General features: G+C 42.5%; 1 protein-coding gene across 8 annotated transcripts; it reads right to left on the bottom strand.

Moving 5' to 3' along the window:
• Positions 1–85: 85 nt before the first annotated feature.
• Positions 86–25081, bottom strand: GIT2 (GIT ArfGAP 2). 8 transcript variants are annotated; one of them, XM_032198884.1, is made up of 21 exons: positions 24990–25081; positions 22302–22435; positions 21815–21927; positions 21346–21451; positions 20920–21006; positions 20640–20770; positions 20226–20320; positions 19534–19579; positions 19042–19047; positions 18279–18330; positions 17805–17877; positions 17501–17598; positions 17101–17212; positions 16115–16257; positions 15205–15354; positions 12293–12541; positions 11261–11350; positions 8824–8906; positions 8552–8734; positions 3640–3703; positions 86–2855 (listed from the first exon to the last, which is right to left on the bottom strand). In XM_032198884.1, exons 1-21 carry the CDS (start codon positions 25039–25041, stop codon positions 2643–2645), a joined length of 2280 nt encoding a protein of 759 aa, XP_032054775.1. In that variant the 5' UTR covers positions 25042–25081; the 3' UTR covers positions 86–2642. The 8 variants fall into 8 exon arrangements, with proteins under 8 accessions (XP_032054775.1, XP_032054776.1, XP_032054779.1 ...); XM_032198885.1 differs by having other exon boundaries at positions 18279–18327; XM_032198888.1 differs by lacking the exon at positions 11261–11350.
• Positions 25082–25583: the final 502 nt, after the last annotated feature.

Genomic DNA, 25583 nt, shown 5'->3' with positions numbered 1-25583 from the left:
CTTTACTTAACTACAGCAACTCTTTCAGGATCTTTTCTTTACAAAAACAGCAGTCAAATAATCCCAAGTAATTTTACACATTAACAAGGTTTTAGCATTTTATAGTAATACAGTAAACAAAAGATTAAGTCAGAGTATAGTACAGACAGAATGACACTGATAAATACAAGTTTCAGAAAAGGAAAAAAAAAATTTGTTCCTATGCAGCATTTTGTAAAGAGAGGAATTCTGGTTTGTGGGGTGGGGGACGGAGATGTCATAAAAGAAAAAAACACAGTTTTGTTATTTGGGTATTATAAATCTTTTGACCCGCAGTGCTGTGCGGTTTGGGGGTTACCCTGCTACTCTTTAGTTCCTCAGCTGGCTTTGTAACACTGCCTTGGTGACGAGATCTGGCAGAACACGTAAGTGTTTGCTCAGACTGCTTCTGTTTCACTGATGGCATCAGAAAATTGCACATCGCACATCATGTGCACTGGGGTTCTGGAGCAGTAACGGGGTATGGCAATGACCAGTCTAGAACAAATGTTTGCTCAGAGAGCAGAATTTACCAGAATGGAAAATCAATTACAGGTGGCCTTTTTTTTTTTTTTAAGCTAGGCCTTCCACCAAGATAAATGATTGTTTTTAGAAAACCTGGAGCTAGCCTAGCTAGAACGAGGGCTTGTAGCTATTGAAGTGTCCTTTTGTTTTGGTACAGGCACAAATTTAAACCTACAGCATAACTCAGTGCTACCCTGCTTCAAAATCAGGTAGGATATGTTAAAGAAAAGCAAACAATGGTGTCCTGAGAGATTTAAAAATACCATCTGCTACCTTTCAATGATATTAATTTGATAATCTTCTGGGAACCTGTTCTTAATGTATTTAATTGCCAGCAGAATAATTTTGAAGTAGGTTTTATAAATCTTTTATAGTTTCAATCCCAGCCTGTCTGCATTCCTGTGAGTTTAGAGACAGTTCTAGGATTCAGAGGTGTAGGAAGGGAGAAAAAAAAAGTTACTATGAAGAAGATTAATGTACTGGATTGTCATCTACTCTCTCCATTCCTTCCCTCCTTCAAATTTACACTACTCTGAAAATGGAGCTACATCCAACACAAGAATCCAAGCATGTTATGGCACTTAAGTGTTTATATGTGCATACAAACACTGGGTGATTGCAAGAAGGAACTGCTGAAAGTGGTTTCATCTGTTAACCTAAATACAGCAGTTTTTTCTACCAGGAAGCCTTGAAGCATAAGTGTTTTTTGGTAGACTCCATGCTGTAGACCTGTTTGTTGAATGGCAGATAACCACTTTTGACTCAAATGCTCCTGTGAGGACTATCTGAATATTCCAAACAGCTGCTGACATGTGACAGCTGCTGTAGTTCTGTAACTTTGCTCTTAAATAAAACACTGCCTGAACTGGCTACCAGCTAAACTGCCCCAGCAGGCTCCTTGGAAATCACAACAAGCTTCCAAATGGGATGCGAGGAGACAAAAACTATGGAGTTTTGACTCCCCAAGAGCTCTCATTTTTGTAATTACAGACTTGCCTATTTTTCAAAGTTTTGTAAACTGTTATGAATGGAAAAATCTGAAACACACATGGATGTCTGTAACCAATCTACCTTTCTGACAGGCAACCTAGCTTGGGTTACTCAGTAAATAGCTGTAAAGTTTTGAATGCTTTGCAAAATACTTACTGGATAGAAGAAACCTTTTCACATTGATACGTTGAGGTACAGAGGTTATATGCTATGGCAGACACAGCTTCCTTTAACTGGCACTTTTTTCTTTTCAATTATCACAAATCTTCAGAGAAATTGCATCAGTGCTGCTGCAAACAAGGTGTTGCCTTGAAGATGACAGTAAAATTCTGTAGGAAACTTAAGAATGAGATACCAAACCAGAAACAAGGGATAATATTTTAACCACTAATGCCCTAAAGTAACATCAAACATAATATATTAATGGCATAGTGACAACTAAAAGAAATAACTATTAAAATTGAAATTCCTTCCAAAAATAGGTAAAGTGACAAAGACCTTGTATAGCTACATGTAATAAGCTCGGATGCCCACAGCTACTATTGTCTCGGCAGACTAAAAACATTATTATTGCACAACAGTTGATATGGGAACAGGTAATAGTGGCTGGTATTCCATGATCAGGAGTACGAGCTTCCTTCTGCTGCTCAGCAGGTGTGTGCCTGGAGCCTTCGCAGCCCATTTCACTGCACGTTTCTCCGTCAGCAGCACCACTGCGCGGGAGGCTCCAGGATGGACAGAGCAGAGGCGAGATTCTGCCCCCTGATATCTGCAGTTGACTTTGGTGGGGATTTTGCAAGCAATATCTGAAAGCAGAACGTGGCCTCAAGGAAACATCTAGCAAGAGCTTGAAACACCGCTGGTACATGATATTGGCTCAATAGCTATTTGCAACATGCTATTAACGGTAACTAAACTGGCAACACAGGCACAAAATAAGGCAGTGGGTTAAATTAATCATTAAAATTGTTAGAAAACATGCAAAAATAATACTGAGTTTAAAAAAAAGTTTCTTGCCCCTTTAGTTTTCCTCATAAAAATTTGAATAGTTCCACACCTATATTTGAAATTCAACCTTTAAAAAACAAGATTAAAAAGCCAAGAGTGACTCAGTTGTTGTTCTCTTTGGTTGTGATGGTAACCAGCTGTTTAGCAGCCTTGGCAATGTCGTAGGCGCACTGGATGACTTGCTGTGTAACCAGCTGGATGTCCGTCGTAGGGCACGTCTCCACAGGAAGGGTTTTTTTGCACTCAGATTGGAGTCTGTAGGCACTAGATGTCAGCAGACGCAAAGAAGTCCTTACCAGTTCAGATTTGGGTTTCTGGGAAAGTAAAATTTGAACCAGACAGAACAACAGAACCGTTTTAGGATCACTTGTAATTAGCCAGTAGAGGTTGATGAGTGTTGTTTAGCGTGGGACAGCTGCTGCTAGGGCTCTGCTTTCTACACAGACTTCTCTGCAGGATGTTATAAGCCATCGCTGCAGGGACAGGGCAGGAGTGGATGCAATGAGTTCCCACAATCTCTCCTTTTTAATCTCAGGTGTGAACAAGGAATACTGCTTCCTGCTCTCGTTTAAAAAGTTACTTATACAAGTTCTCTATTTTTTCTCATTTACTGCTACCCAGCACGTGTCCTGGCTGCCATCACAATAGTGTGTAGAAGACAGTTCAGACAGACACAGGGCATGAGATTTCCCTGTCACTATTATAGAGGTAGAAAAGGCTTTGAACATGTACAAAAAACAAGCAATGGCATTCAAAGGAAAACCTGAGGGCCCAGCAAAAGTCCAGTATAACCACACGGCTCCTCAAACTAGAGGCAAGTTGCTTCCACTTTCTGAGGAACTGCATGCATCTCAAGTTAAAAGTCCAAGAGTAAAATTAGGGGCCTGGATACACAAATTAACCTTTCCTGACTAGCACGTGAATAAACACAAGGATGGAAGACTGAAAGAAAAACCAACCCAAAACACAGAAACAAACCAGCCCACAAAAACCCTAGTCATTTTCTCCCTTCCTGCAGCTCTTGCTTTTCATTTACTGCAGGTAAATATACTAACAAAGAACGAGGCCAAAACCATGTTAATGCTGAAAGATACTTACTTTTGGGAACAAGGCTGCCATTTCTGTTACTGCCACATGTATTCTCTCGGAGCACGGTATGTAGCTGCAAAAAGAGGCAATGTGTTATTCGTTGTGTGGAGACCATACAACCTCTTCAATTTCACTTGTCAGGGACTATTATTCTAAAAACAGAGTTAGCAAAAAAGCCATACATATTCTAAAAATATCCTTGCAGGCTGTGCTTCAGGCAACTGAAGTAGATGGGGCAACACACAATGCTGCGATCCTCAGTGTCTCCTTACCGAGCACATTCCCTGGCACACCGCAGCACAGGTCTGTACAGAACTGACTTCAGAAAACACAAGAACTTAAATAATACAAAATTAATTCTCCAGTTTTCATTATTCTTTGATCAAAGTTTGTTTGAAGAATGACTGTCCACATCTATTACGCCAAGCGCTGTCAGAAGAGGCCTCAGTTTGTAAGCAATTACAGAGACACGTCTATGAATATTAACTACACATTAATTCATACACTCAAATTTCCTCCTCCTCGCTTCCCCCAGTCCAATGCTACAGTTTTTGTCTCTAAATTCTACAGAAAGCTGCGCGGCTGGTTCTGTTTGGTGTGTGCACAACGGACATCATTGTGTGTGTGAGAGCATGCCCGTGCAAACTGGTGTATGTCGGCCACAAACTTAAAGCAAGATTCCCCAGTTGGGAAACTATTTTAGGAAAATCTTTCATTATGAAGGAGCTTTTTCTGCATAAACTAAGAGGCTGTAAAATCAGACTGTGAAAAGAAAAGTATTTAAACTGCTTAGGATCTAAGCAGCTGAACAATATCAGTGATCTCAGTTTAAAAAATAAGTGTTTAAATTGATTTCATGTTTCAGAGTTGAACTTTGGCCATCCAAACTCTTAATTTACCATTCAAGCTTTGCTATTAATAGCACTGTCTTGTCTTGGACTGACCTTTCAAGGAATACTTACAATTTTTCTGATTTTTTTTCCTCATTTGCAAGCTAAAAAGAAGAATCTTTTCCTAAAAACCACTTTGTACCTAAGTTACCTCAACACAGTGAACCCAACAATTTGACTTCAGAACACCTGGCAGCGAGACCTGAGGTCTACCCCTCACAGCTTTTGATGTTCGTTTCTCAGCTAAACTCTAAAGAGCCTCTGTAACAAACGTGCCACTCCAGGGCCAGCAGCTTGGCTGCAAGAACGCTTCAGTCTGCAGCAGATCCACGCTGAAGTCACACCATGACCCCAAGATTCCCATCCCTGGACCAGTCACCATCATTTGAAGCCAGCAATGCAGCACTGGGCACCGATTTCCCTTTCCATCTCACAGACTGAAAGGTTATGTACCTAAGAATGGGGTATGCCCAACTGCCAGGACGGAATTCCTACCTTGCTTTTTTGGTAAAGTTTACGTAAACCATCCCATGCAGGTAGCTTAGCGGTGCCACCACGCCTTCTCGGGTGATTTCAACACCCTAAACATAAACACACCATTCCCATACAGCACCTTCCAAGCACATGCATCTCTTAGCTACCAACTACTTCCACAACATGTAAGTTTTAGGCTAAATATTCAGTAACGCTATTGAGTTAATAAGTGATAGCTACTAAAACAATGCGGATTCCGTTAGTCCTGATGGATTTCACTTTGGAATTGCATACCAAATGAAAATTAGTAATACCCGTTCAAAATACATCTTAAAACTATTTACCGCAAGCTGCTGTGAGCTGTTCTGTTAGCGTGGTCTGTCCAAATTATGTCAAAAGACTCGTTTTTATGCTTCGAAGACTCAATTTCAGTATTAGTTAATTAATATGGTTCAGTCTTGAGCAAAAGAAGCTCAGAAAATCACAAAGCAACCACATTCAAGAAAAATAATCAGCACCTGTGGATTATGGTAGATCACTGCCCTTTCAAGCAAGAAAAAAAAAACAAAACCCCACAGTCATTTTATGCAGTCATCTTGCAAATGGGTCAGTCACCAACACACTGAGAAGGAAGCAACACACTGGGGTCATTTTGGCAATGCAGGAAAATTGCTAAAAAAAAGAAAAAAAAAGAAAAAAGAAAAAAAAAAAAAGGTGTATTTCTGTATGTCTCAAATCACCTGAGTCCTTCCAAATAACCTGAAAGCGGAGGGAAATCTTTCAAGTTTGTTGTAAATTCCTTTCTGCCAGTGAGTTAAAAATTAATTTGTTCTTAATTTGTTTCCTGCAAGCCACAATGAACAGCACTTTGCATCATAAAAAAGCCAGTTTGATGATTAAACTCTGCAATAACAAGGCAACAAGGCAGATAAACCCCTAAGAACCACCTGACCAAAGATTAATGATGCATAGTTCACAACATATCTCCAGTTCTCTAGGTTAGCTGCAAAGTTTATTGCATGTCTTGGAGGAATGGCTGTGTTGTATAGTTGGAACACTTGTGAAATAAGAAAGCTCGTGAAATAACCTGACACATGCAATGCATTTGCACACATTCCAGTAAGACATCGGGAGGATATTACAGTAGTGACGACTCAGAAAGGAGAATCCATCGTTACCAGTAACTGATGGCAACCTCTTCCTCCATTTCTGATATTTATCACTGGTAATAACACCTGGAGTTAAAGTTTGGGAAGTTCTGTTTTAGAAAAATGTTTCACTTACATTTTATTTTTATTTTATTTTTATTTTGAAGGCACTGGTTAAATAATTTTTTCTTTTTAATTGATTCGAGGCACAAATTATGTTATCGTTCAGCATGTCAGCTGTATAAAAAGTTGAAGACCTTTTGAGATTGAGGAATGCTGCGTGCTGAGAAGTTATTGCCATAATTTGTCTTGGTGGACAACAGGTAGAACAGAGATGGGAGAATCTCTTAACTGGGGACAGCTACAATGCCAGGCTGTGATTCTGCTCCCCATTAAATCAGTAACAGGAGCTTCAACTGAGCTGGCAGCACCAGGGCTCGTAACTACCTGCGCTGGATATTCTCTGCAGTTTCCTTATCATCGGAAGCATTTCGTGCATAGCCTTTAACGACCCCTGTGCAGATGGTGTGTGAGGGAAAAAGGCAGCAGAGAGTAAGAGAAAGGACACTGTGCCTGGGAGGCAGGGACAGAGGCCAGAGTACCAGGAGGCAGGGCCGGGCTGCTGGATGGTCAGAGGCTGCAGGGGAGCTCTCTCGGCCCAGGGAACCAGCGTGCTGAAGCAGCCGAGGCTGTGTCTGAGCTTGAGCATGCTCGCACGCTCTAATGGTCTGCTCGGCCAGGTGAGCACAGGAAAAGGAACAGAAGAAAGCAAGAAAAAATAGAAAAGGGAAGAAGGCGTTTCATTAATAGATTATATGCTTGCGTCACTTTATTACTGCCTGGTTATCTATGCAGCGTGTGATTTTTATCTACAGCATTCTCAGCACCAATTTGGAAGCTATGTTATTACTTCCCTGGGTATCTAAGTTTGTTAAGGAAGTGTTCCCCTATTGCAGGAAGGGAACGGTGGAACAAACCCACTCTATCTCCTGCCTGCCGCATGCTGAGCAATTCTCAGCCCCCAGAGACAAAGCCAGGGAACAGGAAAACAAAGAACAACAGCTTCACAGTTCAGTGAAGATTATACTCATTTAAGTACTGGCAAACACCGCACTCTCCTACACATGGCACAGAACACACGAAAAAGAGCACAGCTTTGATAACTATCTATGCAATTTAACAGCTAAAAGTTAGGTACACTGCCCTGTTTCTTTCAACGACTTTTTATTATTATTCAAATACTGTAAACTGTGACATATATAAAAACCAAAGTCATTTAAAACTTCTCTCACTGTTGCTTCTCGTTATGATCTGTGAGAATCAAGCAACACCACGCTGCTGTGGAAAAGGTTAGGGACAAGGGCAGGGAGCTCAGCACAAACACGTTGCATCTCACCATTCAGCGTGAGAAGGAAAGGCCACACACTGGCCCTTCTAAAAATAGAAAAGTACCAGAAGGAAAAAACACAGCACAAGAGTAGCCCCATTGTTGTGCACTTCTCTCAGCAAGGCAGGAAGCAAGGGCTTAACAAAAATCATCAGCTGCTTCTCATAGGGAAGGATGGGCGCAGCACTCAGGACTGCAGGCAGACGTGTTGGCAAGTTTGGTTTTTCTGGAGACCAAAACTGTTCCAGGCCTAAAATGTGCTCAGACCTAACTATTATTTACAGTCCTTTATAACAGCTGTGCAGGAGCACTATCTGATGATCAGGCTGTGACTACCACTTCTACTTGCTCGTGTTTGTTCTGGAAATTAATTGACTGGGCCAGAAGTTCCCTGAGGGAGCTGGAGCTGCATGTTACCTGATGACCAAGTCTCCTGCTTACCAAGCTACGCCTGTGACTAAACTCAGTAATTCAAAATAACTTTTGCTTGTACATTCACTGTACTAACTTCATAGTAGGAAAGTCAAAAGTTCTCCCTGCTTTACAGATTTATTCCTGAAACAAGCCTCAGTATTACTATCACCCTTCCACAGGGTGTCCTTACCCAAGGACACTACAGTCTGAAGGCCCAAAATTCCACTTAACATCAATTTCTCTGAAATACTCACTTGAGTTTCATCTTAAACAACACTTGCCTTCTGCAGCAGGAATTCACAATCACCTTGTTCCCCATCGCTCCCGGTCCCTGAACCAGTTTTGGCAGGGCAGGCAGGGGACAGGCAGCGCTGCAGCCCAAACCCACTTGCAGGGGGCTGTGCTGGCTTTTTGGACAGGAGCACGTGCTTCCACCACCTGCACTGGTCACACACCCCTGCTCACACCACGTCCTCCAGTACACTAGAGAATACCACAGACCTACATGCTTCATGCCTGTGAATTCAGGATCTGCAGCATTAACACGGCTGGTGGAAGAATTTTCTTCATTTTCTCAAACTCCAGAGCTCTTTGCACTCACGCCTTACCTGTCATGCTTGTTCTCCTGTGCCGCTCGCAGCAGCTCCTGAATATTCTTAGTGATCTGCTCAGTTTTCCGAATCACGTCTTCTGTACTGGGCAAACTGGAGCTGGGGGCTGTGTCGGTGTCCTCGGGGATGGATCCCTCCCCCTGCCAAATGATGCTCCTTTGCCGTCCCTTCCTGCCCGACCTGCAAACGGACAAAGCCGAGGTTGGCCCTGCAGCACAGGACTTCACCACCACATAACTCCCTGTCCTCCGACAGCTCTCCACACCTACCCTGTCTCCTCCAGCTCCAGAGGGGCAGTGGGGTTATCGTAGTCGCTCTCCGACACGCTGCTCTGCTTCTCCAGCTTCGAGGCCTGCAAGAAATAGAGATTTATTTCAGCATTGTGCACGAAAGGAGAGCCCCGAGCTGTGCCAGCACCCCTGTGCCCCATGTTTGGGGGTTGCTCTGCTCCAGCTGCTGGTCGGGAGCCCAGTGCACCTTGCTGACCCCCTGCCAGGCTCCCGCAGCCAGCTCCTCCCTGCTGTACCCGAGGCCCCGACACCCTGCACGCTGCTGCACAGCACAGTCCCACCATGCCCCAAGCGAGGGCCTGGCTCAGCGGGGCAGGACAGGGGGTCACAGCACGAGCTCCTTCTCCTGCTGCTAAAATGCCAGGCGTGCACCAGGGCCGGCGGGGAGGCCAAGCGGAGAGGGCAAAACCACCACAAAGTGGGAGGCTGAAAAGTGAGCGGGAGGCTCACCAGAGAGCGGGGAGCCCAACCGAAGTGGGAAGCCCAGCGCAGCAGGGGAGCCAGAACAAGAGCAGAAGGCCCACAGCAGGCACGGAGTAGAACTGAGCATGGGAGGCTGAAATGAGTTGAAGCCCAGCACGGAGAGGGAGGCCAGACTGAATTTGGGATGCTGGACCGAGTGGTGGCCCAACCAGGCGTGGCAGGATGCCCACCACAGAGGGGTCAGAGCAACCAGAGCTGGGGCTCACTGCAGAACGGAGGGTGGAGGCCCTGAGCCCAGCCCCGTATTTCCCTGCTCTCCCTTTCACACCACATGCCCTAAGTACACCGTGACTGGGGTCCAAAGCACACTTGGAAATTCACAGCTAGCTAGGATCCCTTCTCCAACTTCTTGGATCATTTATACCCGAGCAGCACATCCCAGGTTCATGCTACAAACACCAGCTGTCAGGCCCATCTCACGCAGACTCTGAAGCCCCGAGGCCGTTCCCACCCTCGGCCAGGCCCTGGGATCCCCACACATCTGCCTGCTACGGTCTCAGAAGATGCAGAACTTGTCAGAAGTGCTGCTACTGCTCATCCAGCTACAGGAACACCACGTCAGTGGCACCACACACAGCTCAGCCCCGGCATCGGCTCCTGCCCCACTCACGGGCACCGCGCACCGCAAAGGGCCCCTTGCCATCCCCGCTGAGCCGCCAGACCTGGAGCTTTACAGGAACTCTCCAGTTAAGACAAAGGGAATCTTAATTAAGCATTACCATCCAACATTAAACCCAGACTGGTTCTGAAACGTTCAGTATTACGTTGTCAAATTTGCCGAAGAAATGGAACGAGACGGCACCGATTGCGCTGCGTTAACCACACAGACAGCAGGGGAAAGAGAGAGCTTTTCTTGGAAGACCTTTTCAAAAGCAGTTAAGTCTCACTAAGAAGTAAAAAAAGAGTACAAAGAAGCTGGCACAGACTAGTCTACCAAACTGTTCGCCTTGCTAGCTGTGCTAACCATCTCCTTACGCAAGGTGGCATTTATGCTTCCTTCTAGCAGTTGGAGTAAGAGTAGGTTTGAATATTCCATTACAAAAAAGAGAAAAATGGTTTTTAAAAGCTTAAGAAATTGGATGAGACTTCTTCAAACAACTAACAGTTCGCGTATGAGGCTGCAGCAGACTGTCTTCGGAACAACAAGAGCTCACAGAATGCATTTCACATTTCTTGGCAACTTTTTTTTTCGTAAAGTCAAGGGGTTTTGTTAGCTCTAGCACTAACAATAAGGTTTTGTAGATCCTGATGGAACACCAATATAAATCCCTTTATACACTCTCAAAGTTTTTCATCTCGACCTGAAAGTAGCCTTGCTAAAACCAACACCCGTGCCCACTCAGTCTTTTCATCTGTTAGGGCCAGCAGAACGCAGGCTGGCCACCACCGAACGAATGAACTGTTGGTTCAGATAACTGAATAATTTTCTGCTTGGATGCTTAAAGAGCACACTTCAAACAAACTACTGAATACCTGTAAAATAAACGGGTCCCATCAGTATCGATGTGGATTGATGCAGACTGACAGCCCCCAAAGAAAGCAGGCTTTAAAGTTAGGACATACATGTGCCTCATGCAGTGCATTTTAGTCAGGAGGAAGGGTTACACATCGGCTTGTGAAATATCAGTGAGTGCTTGCCAAATTACTTCCCAAGCAGCAACCAAGTTGTCTTCTGGCCGTTCTCACTGTTACACAGTTGAACGAGTGATTTGGAGTCACTGTGCGTGGTGTTAAATGCTGAAGATTTTAGCCGCTGTGAAGTTTAGAGAAAGGCAAGTGTCCGCAGCACGTTGCAGAAGAAACGGAAAGTGATGAAATACTGCTTCATGCAAGCATGAAGATTATCAGCATAAAAGGGAGAGGACAGGGGCAGAAGCCTTGTGGGGAGAGTGCCACCTCCTCCAGGCAAAGACCAATTGGGAAGGTACTTAACCCTTCGTGTGCTTTCATCCCTTGACCAGGAAAGCGTGGAGGGGAAGGAAGGTAGAGATGAAGAGGAGGTCACAAACGCACTCCTCCCGATCTAAAAATGGGAAAGAGAAAAACACTCGGGAAAACCAAAAAAAAAACAAAACACAAATAATTCTTAACGGAAATAAAGGAACATTTTTAAAACCACGGAGATGACACAAAGCAAGAATGGCTTTGAGAACTTAGCTGAGCCTGTGAGGATTTAATTCTTTCCGAATACATTTGGCTTCATGGTAATCACAGAATCCTAGAACAGTTTGGGTTGGAAGGGACCTTAATGATCACCAGTTCCAATCCCCCTCCCACCAGGCCAGGCTGCTTATAATCTGCCTGAGCAGTTCTAATATGGATATTCCAGAGGTTCAAAATTCCAGAGAACAAAATACATTCACCACAATTCCAAATTAACCAAACACCACAAAACAGATCAGTGCTTCAGAACCACCGCCTCTACCCACATTTCAAAACAATTAAGAAAAATACTAACCCGGAATAATTTGTTCAACTAACAGATCTAAAACATCTTCAGTATCCAGTTCCAAGCTCAGATTAAGAAACTGGTTGTCTAGTTGATAAGTTGGCTCCGGTTTTATTTTGTTTTAAAAGGTAACTCTAGAGTTCCACAAATTGTCATATGCCTGTATATATCAAGAAAGAAATCTACAAACTATACCCACCTTCTCGGAATGCTATTTTCCCCCTCATGGCTTTCAAACAGCCACACACTGATATTTGGCATGTATACTGTCATTAACAGAAAGAGCTGAGCAGAAGCCAAAAGCTCCAGTTCACATATTCCAGTATCGTTACAGGTTTTACTTTTCTACACATCAAGCTCCTGCAGACATGTTAATACAGCAAACAGTAACAATTCTTACACTTCAAATTCACTCCAAAGCAGACAGTTGAGCAGCTTTGGTAAGTGAGCACAGGTGGAAGAGACAGAAAAGCTGAACATCAGGAGAAATGCAGAAGCATCAGCGGTTTTACTTACATGTGGAGGAAAAGGCTGCAGTCTTGTTATGCTTTCTTCTGGGTATGGGACCTCTCCCATGGGGAGGTAGGGTTTCTGACCTGATCCAGTCTCATACATGGACATGGGTCTGCTACCCCGTGCAGATGGTCGTCGCTTTAAAGAAGAATTGTTGGTAGGGTCTGTGTAGTCAGAACCACTTTGGACCTGATATATATTGGTTGTGGCCTGTCTTCTGAGGTTGGTATTCTCACTCTGCAGCGTTTGAAGCTGAAAGAAATGTTTAGCAGTGGGACTTTGTTTTTCTAATAGCAAGCGTCAAAAGCAAACTGACTACACAATACACGCTTGTCTGCTTTACTAGCAAACCCAGCTTCCAGTAGCTGGGGGTTGATTTATTTTTTAAAATCTACTTGATTTGTTTAGTACAAGCACAGAATCTATGTTGCAGATCTGGAAAATATTTATGTGTTGATTTCCAGCATTTTTTTTGCTGGGACACAAGTCAAATTGGATCTTAAAATTGGCTGTTGTAGTTAAAAACACACACAATCTGTTTCTTCCAGCCTGGCTGTCCTGGCACGTAAATCACGTAACACAATGAGGATGCGTGGGGAAGGACTGCCAACAAAACCGTTCTTTCAAGCAAGGTGATCCATTCCAGCAGTCAACACAAGAATTTAAAAGAGGACTTTAACATAAGGCCCACGAAATCTGAAAATGCCAAAACTATAGCGTAGACACCAGAGACAGCGCAAAGAAAATCAGAGCCTGCTCTGCAAAGCAAGAGGAGAGTTTAGCTTATGAAAATAAAGTATCAGCTACTGCTTTCTAAGAAGCCAATGAGAAATAATTCAAAGCTTTTTTATTTTAGGTATTTGATGGATAGTAAAAATGCAACAAGTCTGTTTATTGTGGAGTTACTCAGAGTAAGTTTGCTATATTAACACATCACAAAGAAAAGATGTAAAAAATAGCTATCAGCAATTCTCCAACAAGATGTTGGATATTCAAACCGGTATTTCAAACCGAGGATGGCCTTTAAACAGGAAATTGTATATTTCTACTTTCATGAAACCTCAAGAACATTCTCTCTATCAGAACAATCCTATTTTGCCTAGAGCACTTCCCAGTACCCTAAATCAAACATACAGACTCTTATCAAGATAATTTATGCTCTCCCCAATGCACATTGTGTGCTCTGTAGTCAGATGCCCCATATCTTCAGATCTGAGGATCAGCGAGGAGCCAAGCTACTTCGTTAAAGCTCGACATTAAAGCAATTAAATAGGTCACATTTGTAGTTTCCTTTTTCATAACTCCTGTCACATTTTTCAACCTGCTTTTGCTGCAATTTAAACCAACAGCTCACGTAAACCCAGACCAAGCCCTCAACCTAAAAAAAAGACTCTTGAATGCCATCTATTCCATGAAAATTGCTGAAGAACAACGACATTGATGTCTTGCCACAAATATCCCAGCAGAGAATTCCCGCATGGCACAGAAGCTCCCAGCAGCTCAGAGCTAATACAGCTGTTAGCACTCCTCCCTACCCTGCGTTCCACGAAGGCGCACTGCTGCAATACTTCTGCGCTAATCCAGAGCCACCAAGCATTAACGTAAGCAAGTCCCCTAGCTACATACATCATCAGGACATAAAACCAGTGCAGCATCTTCAAAATGAGCGAGCCCTGGCTGCGCTGTCTTTCAAACAAGTTCTGCTGCAGCAGACCAATGATTTCTTTTGCCACGCCACATAAATACACTGAGGAGTCATTACTTCATAAGCCATAATTTCTTCCCTATTCGTAGATTAAATCTGCTTCAAGAAACTCAGTTTATCTGAGTGATAAAAAAAGTCCTTGATCAGTACAGGCTGCTAAAAGAAAAGGAAATACTTGGAGATCTCCTGGGTTCCTCCCTGTATTCAACAGATCTCAAGGGCTGAACACATTTGCAACAAAAGGATGGCAGCAAACAGATGAGGATATCTGCATCTGCTGAATTAGAGGGGCCTCAGATGCCTTACTCTGCTGAGTGGAAAAAAAAAAAGTGGTTTTATCTATGTTTGCATTGTTTTATTACTGATCATTTTCAGTTACAAATAATAACAACAATATTTATCAGAAAACTGGCAGAGCATTCAACAAATTGTTGACTTACATAAATATGGATTAGAAGGTCTAGCTTCCAAATTGTGTTTTTGGAGCTTTACATTCAGAATTTTAGCGAAAACCTTCAGTTTGCTGTTTGCATAAGACTACCTGCCCATAGTAACTAATATAATAACTGAGATACTTCTACCTTACGCTCATCTAGACAAAACCCACAGTGAAGGTTTAAAACAGGAATCGGGTTTATCAGTATATTCCTTATGCACCATTTCCCCCAGATTCAAATGCAAGCAAGTCTCCTGTTATACAAAAACATCATAATTTATTGCCATATTTCAGTCTCACCTACTGTCAACTTGGACTAGAAATTTAATTTCCCCTCATTCCAGCCAGGCTTACTGAATAATAACCTGCACACTGGAAAAGTTTTAAGTGCAGTATTTACCTATATACACAAGTGCACACACAATGCGTGTGCTATCGCTTGCTTCCTGGTTATCAGAAACTGCTCATCTTGAAGCAAGACAGCCCAAGTACACCAGATTTGCAATAACTGCCTCATCAGTTGGAAAACTTACATCAAAGTGAACTACGTAGACTATTATCATCTCCACAAAATCAAAAAAATCAAAAAAAAATTCAAAGCATGTGCTACACGCACACATTCGTAGTCTCATATCCAATTCTAAAATGGCTCCATTTTAAAAGTTTTCTCCCTGTACTAATATTAGGTTATTGTATCTTCAGCTTCAGCAATTTCATTACAGTTAACTGATAACACATTGTTAGATGAAGACGTTACATTATGGTGCTCCTTACCTTTTTCTGCATGACTCTCAGCTCATCGCTCAAGTTGATGTTCACTTTCATTAATTGCTGAATCTTTACCTCAGAAGCCACCAATGCATTTTTAACTTGCATATATTCCTGGGCAGTCACTGGTCCATCTGACAAGTCTGAATCCAGACTCTATAAACAGTAAGAGAAAACTCTGAGACTACTAAAAGAAAACAAGACAATGAGATTTCAACAACTTTTCACATACCTTTCAGTAAGATCCATACATTCAAATCATTTTACGGCAATATAAAATAAATTTGGCATCAATAAGCTCTTAGCTCCCCTGTGCACAAAAACATTTGTCTCAGTTAATTCAAACAGTGAAACAATACTGTTTCATAAGGGTTTTTGTTTAAATACACAATAAGGAACTTGAAAGCCATAAAAGATGGATCACCAAGTGTACAGTGGGTATGTTACCATGTAAGATAGAACTAGAAATACTAGGATTTGCTGCCCCTTTTTCACCATGCTGCATTATTTTCAGGAAGGGTTTAAAACATTCAGTTATTGTTGGACTGCTCTGAATACTTCTTCAGAGGGAAGAAGTAAATGGTTGTGCAATACCTGGAACCAGTGATTAAGAGTGTTTGAGGAGATCTAAGTATTTCATCTGTACAGCTAGATCTCTATATCCCCAGACGTGCACAGTGGCATAGTTTACTTTTCTAAAGAAGCATTTTCTTTACAGTACAAATTCATTGAGTCACAACATCTAATTTTGTTAAAAAACACACAGACTAAGGCATGATTCCAAAATGAAGATGAATATTAAAACATTGGCTCTCTGATCACTTATGTGTGTTAAATTCCCTTCCAATGGGAAAGACTGACTTCAGACTACCTTTATGAATAAAATTTGGTATGTGTATAAATACCTCAGACCCACCTTCTGTCTGTTAGATTTAGCTGCATTTGTTTCCAGATCTGTATCTTCATCTGAAGCAACACTATCGTAGTCAGGCTGGTCATTATCCTGACTTTCACTGCTATGTTGATTGCTTATGGATTTGAGTATTAGTTCCACATTTTCTGTTAATCAAAATTCATTTTAAAATGTACTGGTAAGTTTGGAGAACAAATGGAAGTGCATAAAAATAATTAAAAAAAAAAAAATTGACCAAAGAAACAACAGAAGACCAATGCCATTTGACGTGTTGAAGAGAACTTAATTTAGATCCACCCAATAGGTATGGATTGTTACTGTCCAAAACTGACAAAAAGCACAAAACAGACTACACTGGACAAATGAATGACAAAATTCAATTAAAAAAAGACTTTATATATATATATTTAATATTTTCTCTCCACACAGAAGACTAATGTTCAAATACTACTCCAATAGATTTATGGCTAGAACTATAGCTTTGTTGTTGGCATTCTTTGATATCGACCATGCTCAAGAAAGAAAGAAAAACACTTTTAGAAAAATTAACAATAAGCTCTAAATCATCCCAATTACAGAAAAGTCCTGTATGTATATAGCAGCTAGGAAACAGCATCTAGAACTTTGACAGTTTTCTAGCTGCCAAACAAAAGTATTGCTCAAATTATTCAAGAGTCTTCTGGATTATTATTATTTTTTTTTTAACCAAATTATCATAAAATCACACCCATCATAAAAAGATTTTCCTGAATTTCACTTGATTTAATTGTATTATAAATATATCAGCCTTAATGCACAAATCTCACATATTTGGCCATTATTTTGGAGGCCTAGCATATGTTGTCATTAGCTTGCTATCCAAGTGCCTGTTTAGTTCTTGTTATCATATAAAAACAGTATAAATCTCTTCATTGATACAGTACTTCTAGATAATACTATCATATCAATAATCAAATTACTGCAACATTGCACACAGAACCCAAACTTACCTTTGGAACCACTGACAGGATTCCCCTGTTGTCTTCGTTTGGCATCACTTAAAATATCTATAACTAGTGTAGCAAATTCATGAGCATTAAATCGAGCCAGTTTCTGTCTTCCCTAAGTTACAGAGTAACAATTAAAAAAATAAAAATGTTAAGTATATCGTGTATTAGACGAACAGCACAGTTCCCAGGTAAAACAAAGACTATAGCAGTTACAGTGAATTGACTGTTCAATTTAAGCTAAACAGCTGCAGAACTCTGTGACAGGGGTAACCTGAAACTATTTTAACCTCTTTAGAAGTAGTCACAACTCTTCTGCAATAATGAAGCACAGTAAAGCAGTATTACTTAGAACAACTGGCCTATTAAATGAGAATATTTGTATAGTATTCAGATCACATACCTGATTCCTGGTTGAGGAATATTCAGGATTTACAGGAAGAAAAGGAACCACTGTGGTCTCTGTCACAAGCGTGCTATGATTCTGAGTAGCAAGCCAAACTGCTCAGGGAAGAGGGGAGGAAAAAATAAATTTATTTTTTTTTACATTAACACACACCTGCAGACAATGCAATAGACAAAGAAATTACTGTTATCAGTAATTCCTGAATGTAAAAGTACTTTAAACAGAACATGTGCTTGCAACAGCATTTTTTATGTAATGTAACAATTCAAATTTTATACACATTCCAGAAATCCTCATTCACCTGCATCTGTTTCCCTCCTGTCGACTTCATCATATACATCCATGGCAAGTTCTTCAAATAAGTGGTTGCTTAGCTAAGGGCAGAAGACAATAATTACAGCTCAAAATTAAACTAAATATATTAAGACCTCTATAACATTTAGAATACAGGTGTACAACTCAGTTCTCTATCTTTCAGCCTATATAATTGCTTGCTTCTCAGCCTGCACAGCAAATTTATCCATCAAGCAGATACAAAGCAATAAGCAGTCCTGCTGGCACGGTGTATGTGTTGGTGCTCAACTGCTGACACACAAAAACACAGTGCAGGAATACATCTACTTTTAGCTACCTATGCATTTAAAATGACTACTAACAGCACGACACTTATTTATGTAGGAATTAATAGTATCTGAAACCAGCTTGAAGGATGAAGTGCAGAGTTTACTACATTAAGGCAAAGATGTGTTACATATCACACTGAAGTTATACTTACAGATTGAAGCTTCTTCTTAGCTGCTTTTGCAAGTTCTGATACATCTAGACTGCTATGAAAACAAAAAAGTGATCATTAAATCTACAGCATTTAAACGCTTGTTTAAATAAATTCTACACATTTCAACAATTCAATGATTAAAATCTTTCATTTGATACTCCTTAATCTTTTAGTATTTTTATACAGTTTTTAATACATTAACTTTTCCAGTATTATTAGTATTCTAATTAGCATATTCTTAAACTTTTCTAAGTAAAAAACTTAAATCTAAACTAAAAGGATCCCAACGATACTTCAGATTATAAGTACCAATTTGCATAGCTCAAGGAGCAGTCAAGTTGTAAAGCAGTAAAATGCTTTCTGTAGGGAACCTGAAAAACATGATGATTCTGACCAAAACTTGTATCCCCAGGAATCACACAGGATTTGTTCCACTGGACCACACAGCAGGCAGGGAACCATCAGGCTGGTAAATGACTACAGCAAAACAGCCATGCTCTTCATCAATCTGTACCAATTAGTCAATGATCTGTTCTGCTAGTTTCCAGCCTACAGCATGAGGCACACTACGAAAATGCTGCAGTTTAACAGAATTAATCATAAAAGCCACAGATAAGGAAGCTGACAAATTATGAGTCCATGTTTATATCACCCAGGGGATGACTTCCCTGACCTACACGGATGGAAAGACTCAATGTCTTATTTCTATTACTGTTTTTTGTAGAAATTTTACAAGCAATAAACTGAACAGCAGTTTACTTACAGCCGTCTAATTTCCAATTGCAGAGCAATAAAGGGAAAATACGAACGTATGGTTAATACTTGATATCTTTCATAAAAAGGAGATTTAAATTGATCATGGTCAAAACTTAAGAGCACAGATGACCAAAAGTACAAGCACTGTCAAAGAGAAACTCAGCTTTTTTGCAAGTACTAGTTTCAGAATGCTGTATCAGGAAATTAACTCAATGGGTCCTTACACTGTTTTACAAAATCTGTTCCTCATCTTCCTCCTGAATTTTAGAAAACATTGTAAACTTCTTTAATTTTCCCTTTTTTAGTTCCAGTATTCTTTATAGGGGAAAAAAAACAAACCCCCAAGATTGACAAAGCACACATTAAAAAGTTAAAAATGACAACAAGCTTAGAAGTTATTTCAGAGGAAAGGACAGTTCTAAATTTAACTGTTAGGCTTTTGTTTTTTATTTATTTGTTTTAAAATGTTTTCAGACATGCCACAGAATCAGCAACTTACCTATCTGCCATCTGAGGTATAACAAAGTGCTGTCCATTTTTATGCTCTAGAGTTGAAAACAAACCATACTTTAATAGGCTGTTAGTGGACTATAGTTTTCAATTTTGTCAGGATAGGTAGTTGGTGCTCAGTTTTACTAAAAGACATGATAACGAGAAACCCAGGAACATAAGCAAACATAGTTTACATGTATCTTGCAGGTGATCGCTCAGTTTCCAATTATAGGAAGCTAACAAGCCCGAAAAGAACGTTCCTACCACAGCTTGTTGGTGTTATATAAAATTACAATAAGTCTTACAAACTGTATTAAAATTATAATGTAGGTGTCTTAATAGTATTTACTGGCTAAAAGTTTCAAAGCATGTTTTCAAGAGGTTCCATTCAATTGGGTACTCCCTGGCTTTTACATTTCAATGAGAAGAAACTACTTAGAAGAGTTTCCACAATATCTCCCGCAGACTATACAACATTACCAAACTTGTATTTTCCCTGCAATTCATTCCTTTTAATTAAACAGTGCTCATCTAATCTTCTGTGTTAAAAACAGAACAAAACAAAACCAGAAAGGAACTTAATTTTTAATGTTAGAATATTTAAAATTGATATAAAAAGTGTAACTAACACTGAAACAAATATATACCACAGTTTAAACTAACAGTGAAAGACCTTGAGGTGCAGTTTTTTCTACTCACCTGGTTTCCTGCCACAGAGATAGAACGCTAACCTGTCAGTGAGTTCATACTGAATTTCTACCAGGCGCTCTGCCAGTTCATGATGCCCACCTTGTCTGGTTTACACAGGCATACAAAAAAAAAAAAAAAAAAAAAAAAAAAGAAAGGTTATGTTATTCATTTTGAGATGCATAAAAATTCCAAACTGCTCAGAGAAATAGATTCAGTACAAGTCACTGCTGAACACAGCACTTTGAGTGTATCGACACAGCACAGACTCGCAGCAGGATTTTCAGCAGTGTTTCAGTGGGTAAAAAACTACATATACATACAGCTTTTCCTTGTTTTCAGGATAGAAACATATCTAACCAGGATCAGCATGCAGATTATGATCATCAGTTAACACAAAAACATCACATATCTCGAGCCTTCTACCTTGCATAGTCAACAGGAGTTTTTCCATTGGAATCTTGTGTGCCAGGATCAGCACCATAAACCGCTAATAACTCTGCTTGTAGAGTCTGTCCTGCCTTAGCAGCAACGTGGAGCGGAGTATTTCCTTTCTCCTGCAAGTTATTAAGAAAAAGCACATCACTCTACTTTATCTTCAGTTCTGAATATAAGATTAAAATACGTATATCAACTGAAATTTGCATAAATCCTACAAACTGTAAGAACCGATCATTTATCAAAGTAATAAAAACCACGTCCATACGGGATGAAAGAAGTTGGCTTGAGCTCCTAAGGAGAGTAATCGCAAACACGTCTCCAGATTTCCTGTCCTTACACTGGAATGGAGTTGCTGAAAAAGAAGCAGAATTGGACTTAACATAGGGGCCGTAACTGTAATTCAGCTACCCTTAAGAAAGTTACACAACATTTCTTGCTACAGTTGTTTTGTGTAACAGTTTTTCTCCACCTTAACCTAAGTCAATGCCTCTCGACCATCTACATGTCAAGAATCTCTAGCTATATATATTACAGAAAAAAGTTGCTTCAGAATGAAGCCAAGCTGTGTTTATTTACACAATTATTGCTGCTATTCAGCACTATTAAGTCAAAAACAACTAAGTTCAGTCAGATTTCAGTGTTCTGTTACACACAAACTAGCTTCTGTACGTTACCAGAAAAAACTACTAACCTTACTAAGATCTTTGGCAGTCACACTGTCATCTTCACGACATGGCAGGCGATGAACAAATGCTAACATTTGATATTTAGCTCTAATGAATTCAGCTTTATTGGGACTGCAAGGAGAAACCCAAACAACAAAACCGAAAGAAAACAAATATTAGTGCTTTCAAAATGACACCAATTTTCCTTTCTCGAGAGCACTAGACCTTTGCACATTACTAGGAGCAAAGTTAGAGAAATGTTTTCGTTATGAAAACAAGAAAGTACAGATTTCATAACTATACAAAGCATACCTCTGTTACAAACATGAAGGTATGAACAAACATTAAAGTGAACAAATGTCTACTTTGTTCCTCCTGTTGTCTTCCAGAAACAAAGCAGATTTAGGTTCCCACATATACCTTGCTGCCTCTGTCACTGCTAACTAAAATAACCACCCTTCTCCAAACATAAGAATTCTGTAATGTTCCACTTACTGCACTTTATCCTGCGGGTTAGCTTTGCGCCTTCCACTCATAACAGAGGCAGGGTCCAGCAATGAATGTTCCCATATGGAGTTAGCACCATTATTGTACAGTGTTTCAACCATCTGAAATCCAAAACGTACATAAACAGTCAATGCAGGATTTTTGTTGCTGGCTGCACAGACTGACTAATCAAATAGCTGTCATTATTCTCAAGCAGGCAGCATGCTGACTTGGATTCCTATTCTGTGTGCCAGCATCCATAACTTACTGGGATATCGGAAGCAGGCACATCCAAAACAAAGGTATCAAATTTAAAAGACAGAATTCTGATTTTAGTGATCTTCCACGGCAAAAACAAGAGAAATAAAAGATTACCCTAAAAAAAAAAAAAAAAAAAGCAAACGACCAGCCCCTCTCAAACGCTTAGCAATTTAAATTCTACAAAAACACTACATATATTTATTTATATGAAGGAAGACATATTTTTACTCTCTACCTGCAGCAATGTTGGAGGCCATGGTGTGTGCTTGAGATGTCTCACTTGAGAGATATGACGCCCCAGACTTCGATGAACACTGCAGCACTCGTCGCAAATCAGAATTCCCCTGTTTATAGATGCCCAACAAGGATCTGAAAAAGAATACTTTTATTACAACACGGAAGGCAATACGACTCTACTTCAAACACAGAGACCGAAACAGGAAGCTCTGCATTCTAACCTGAGCTTTACTGCTTGGTCTTTACATGAGCCTGTAAATGTTACAACCGAGTAGCAAGACAGATCTTCAGATCCAGCACATCCCAGGAAGAAAAAGGAGTTGAAGATCTCATCCATTTTGAAATACTCTACTTACTTCCAAATCCAGAGACAGGGCTGAGGCTGACTGAATACCACACAAGCCTGGTATCTGATGAGAGATCTCCTGCACCGTGTCAGAATACATCTAAGCAATTGTGCATCATAAAAATCCTGCTCTAACCCATGCAATAAATTTACTGGATCCCCGAAATGAGATCTCATCGCCTTTGTGGTTTTTAAGCAGAGCTGATGCTGTGTGTGTGCGGAAGGCAATGCAGGCAAACCTGTTCGAAGCAGGGCTGAGGAGGGAAAGCAGCACCTATTCACAGATGATAACTATCACATAGCCCAGAGCCAAATTAAAATGCATGTTTTAGAGAAAAAAAAATCTAATCTAATTAAAAAAACAAAGTAACAACAAGCACGCAACCTTCTTATTAAATCACTCCATTATTTTAACTACTTTAACTTCTAAGAGGGGGAAAAATAACAATGAAATGAGCTGTGCTAACTCCAACCTAACAACCTAAGACTGGAGGCAGCCTTCCAGACTAATGAGTCTCGTCCCTTTTTATTACAGACAACCTCACCATACACTCATTCATAAACTAATAAGACTTTTCTGAAAGCCACTACATTGCTTGTTTCAGTCACTAGTTACAAGCTGCTGCTGAACCTCACTGCTCTGTTCTGACTAACAGTCAACAGCAGGTTTCTCTCAGCGTAACTGGCTCCAAAGCTTGGCCGTTTAGCCACAATAAAGTAAGCTACTGTTCATCTGGTCATTTCATAGCAAAAATGAGGCTTCAAAATTCTTTTGAAGACAAAGCAGAGGCTTTGCTTGTAGTTGGAGCTCATGCATTCTGCTTACAAGAAATAACATTTCTGAAAGAGTCCGTGCGTATGCCTGGAATCTGCCCCAAACCAGCACCACTGGAAGCGTGGATGGGGGAAAAAAATAAGGCAAAAATAGAAAGATGGGAGAGGCAGCAGGCAGAGTTGGCAAGGGGACTGAGAACTTCTGGGGGGCTGAGAGGACGGAGAGCGGCTCAGGCTGGTTGAGAAGCCCGGGTGATGGGAAGGCAGCAGATTTGACATCATGATCAGGGAAGATCAAAAAGCATTGGGAAGCTTAGTGCTGCAACCTGTTCCCAAAGTCACACTGGCTTATTCCAAGTGTTTTATTAATTAAATTGCACAAAGATTTGTGGAGTCTCAACTCAGTTCATACAGTTTCGTACCATGGAAAGGGAGCAGCATTACAGAGCTGGCAGGTACAGGCCACTGACAGTTCAGGTTTACACTGAAGTGTCCGTGCTGGGCTCTGTTTTAGTCCTCTTTTGAAAGAGATGCCGCTCAAGATATGCCTAAGCTGATAGCAAAGCTCAACAGGGGAGAAGCTAAAAGGCTCGGCCGAGTTTGCTTTCAGGAACATGGCAGCGTGACTGAAAACAGGAAGTGTGTGCAGGCAGCCCGAGCCGTCAGCCTGAGCTCCTGCCTGAGAATAGGAAACGACCAGAAGAGCTCACGTAAAATCACCGCCCGGCCCAGAGCACGGCTCGTGCTTCACAGCAGCAACAAAGCAGCAGCAGGCGGGCAGCCGCTACCGCAGCAGCCAGCCGCTGCTCCTGTGGGTTCACAGGTTGTGGTCCCTGCAGGTCCCCGACGCTGCTGCACCCACAGCTGCTCCCCGAGGGCCCGTCGCCCTCTGCTTTATGAGAGGGGTGACTTTTATCTAAAGAAAGGATCAAGGTTTCTCTGCGGAGACAATTAAGTCGCTCAGCTCTCTGTTGGGGAGCTCTCCACTCGGCCCAGCTGCTGTCGGGCAGTGCCGTTATGTCACGACACAACACAGCGAGGGGGCCGGGTCCTGGCACAGCCCCGAGGAGCCTGGCAAATCCAAAATGAAAATAACCCAGCCGTGGGGCCACGCCAGCGCCTTCCAGCACCAGCGGGGCTTGCAAGCACCCAGCCTGGACGAGGCTCTCGGCCCGCCTTTCGCAAGCCCTGCTCTTGTGCAAACCGAGCGAGCCCCGGGGCTGCAGGGCCGGGATCCCCCTGAGCTCCCCTCAGCCCCGGGGGGGGGGGGCACCCAGCGCTGGCCGCACCTCACAAAGCAGCGCCGGGCTCCGCGAGCGAGGCACGATCGGCTTCGTGACACAAAAAAAAAAGGAGGAAAAGAGGCGGAATAACGCAGCTCCGGGTGCCCACAGCGCTGTGGAGACCCCGGGACCCCCCCAGCCCTCAGCCCGCCCCTGTCACCGGCAGCCCCGCGGCCCCCTCCAACACCCCCCGGTGCCCCCCGGTGCCCCCCGGCCCCTCTCCCGGTGCCCCCCGGTGCCCCCCGGCCCCTCTCCCGGTGCCTCCCGGTGCCCCCCGGCGCACCCTGGGCGCTGCAGTCGGCGCACAGCTCGCTGCTCCGCAGCCGTTTGGCCATGGCGCCCCGCGGGGCCGCCGCTTCCTGCCGCGCTCACGGGGGCCCCCGCTCCGCTCCGCGCCGAGCCGAGCCGAGCCGAGCCGGGCCGGGCCGGGCCGAGCCGCAGCGCGCACGCGCGAGGTGAGGGGAGGGGCGGAGCCGCCATCTTGGTTGCTGGCGTTAAGGGGGAGGGGGGGAGGCGTTGCTAGGTTTGGTGCTGGCAGCGCGCAGCGAGGGCGGGCGGGGTGGTAGAAGGAAAGGTGAGGATTAGGGAGAGGCGGGCGCGGAGCAGGCCGGCGGGACGGCTCGGTGGAAGGGGGAGCCTGCAGGAAGCCTTGCCCTCACTCAACATGGCGGCCGCAGGCATTGCCCGGGCTCAAGATGGCGGCCGGGGGCGTCAGTGCCCGCGGTTGCCCTCACCCACAATGGCGCCGCAGGGCGGGCTCTCCCCCGCTCCCCATCCTACAGCAGGCCGGGCGGGCGAAACCAACTCCTCCCTAAAGCGGGGGGGGGAGGAACCCGGTGCGCGCCGACATCCTCCTGCCTCTTACCGCCAGCCCGCC

This window comes from Aythya fuligula, chromosome 17, assembly GCF_009819795.1.
Source record: "Aythya fuligula isolate bAytFul2 chromosome 17, bAytFul2.pri, whole genome shotgun sequence".
Taxonomy (NCBI): Eukaryota; Metazoa; Chordata; class Aves; order Anseriformes; family Anatidae; genus Aythya; species Aythya fuligula.
Note: the sequence above shows the minus strand (reverse complement) of the source record. Positions and strands in the feature narration are given on the sequence as shown.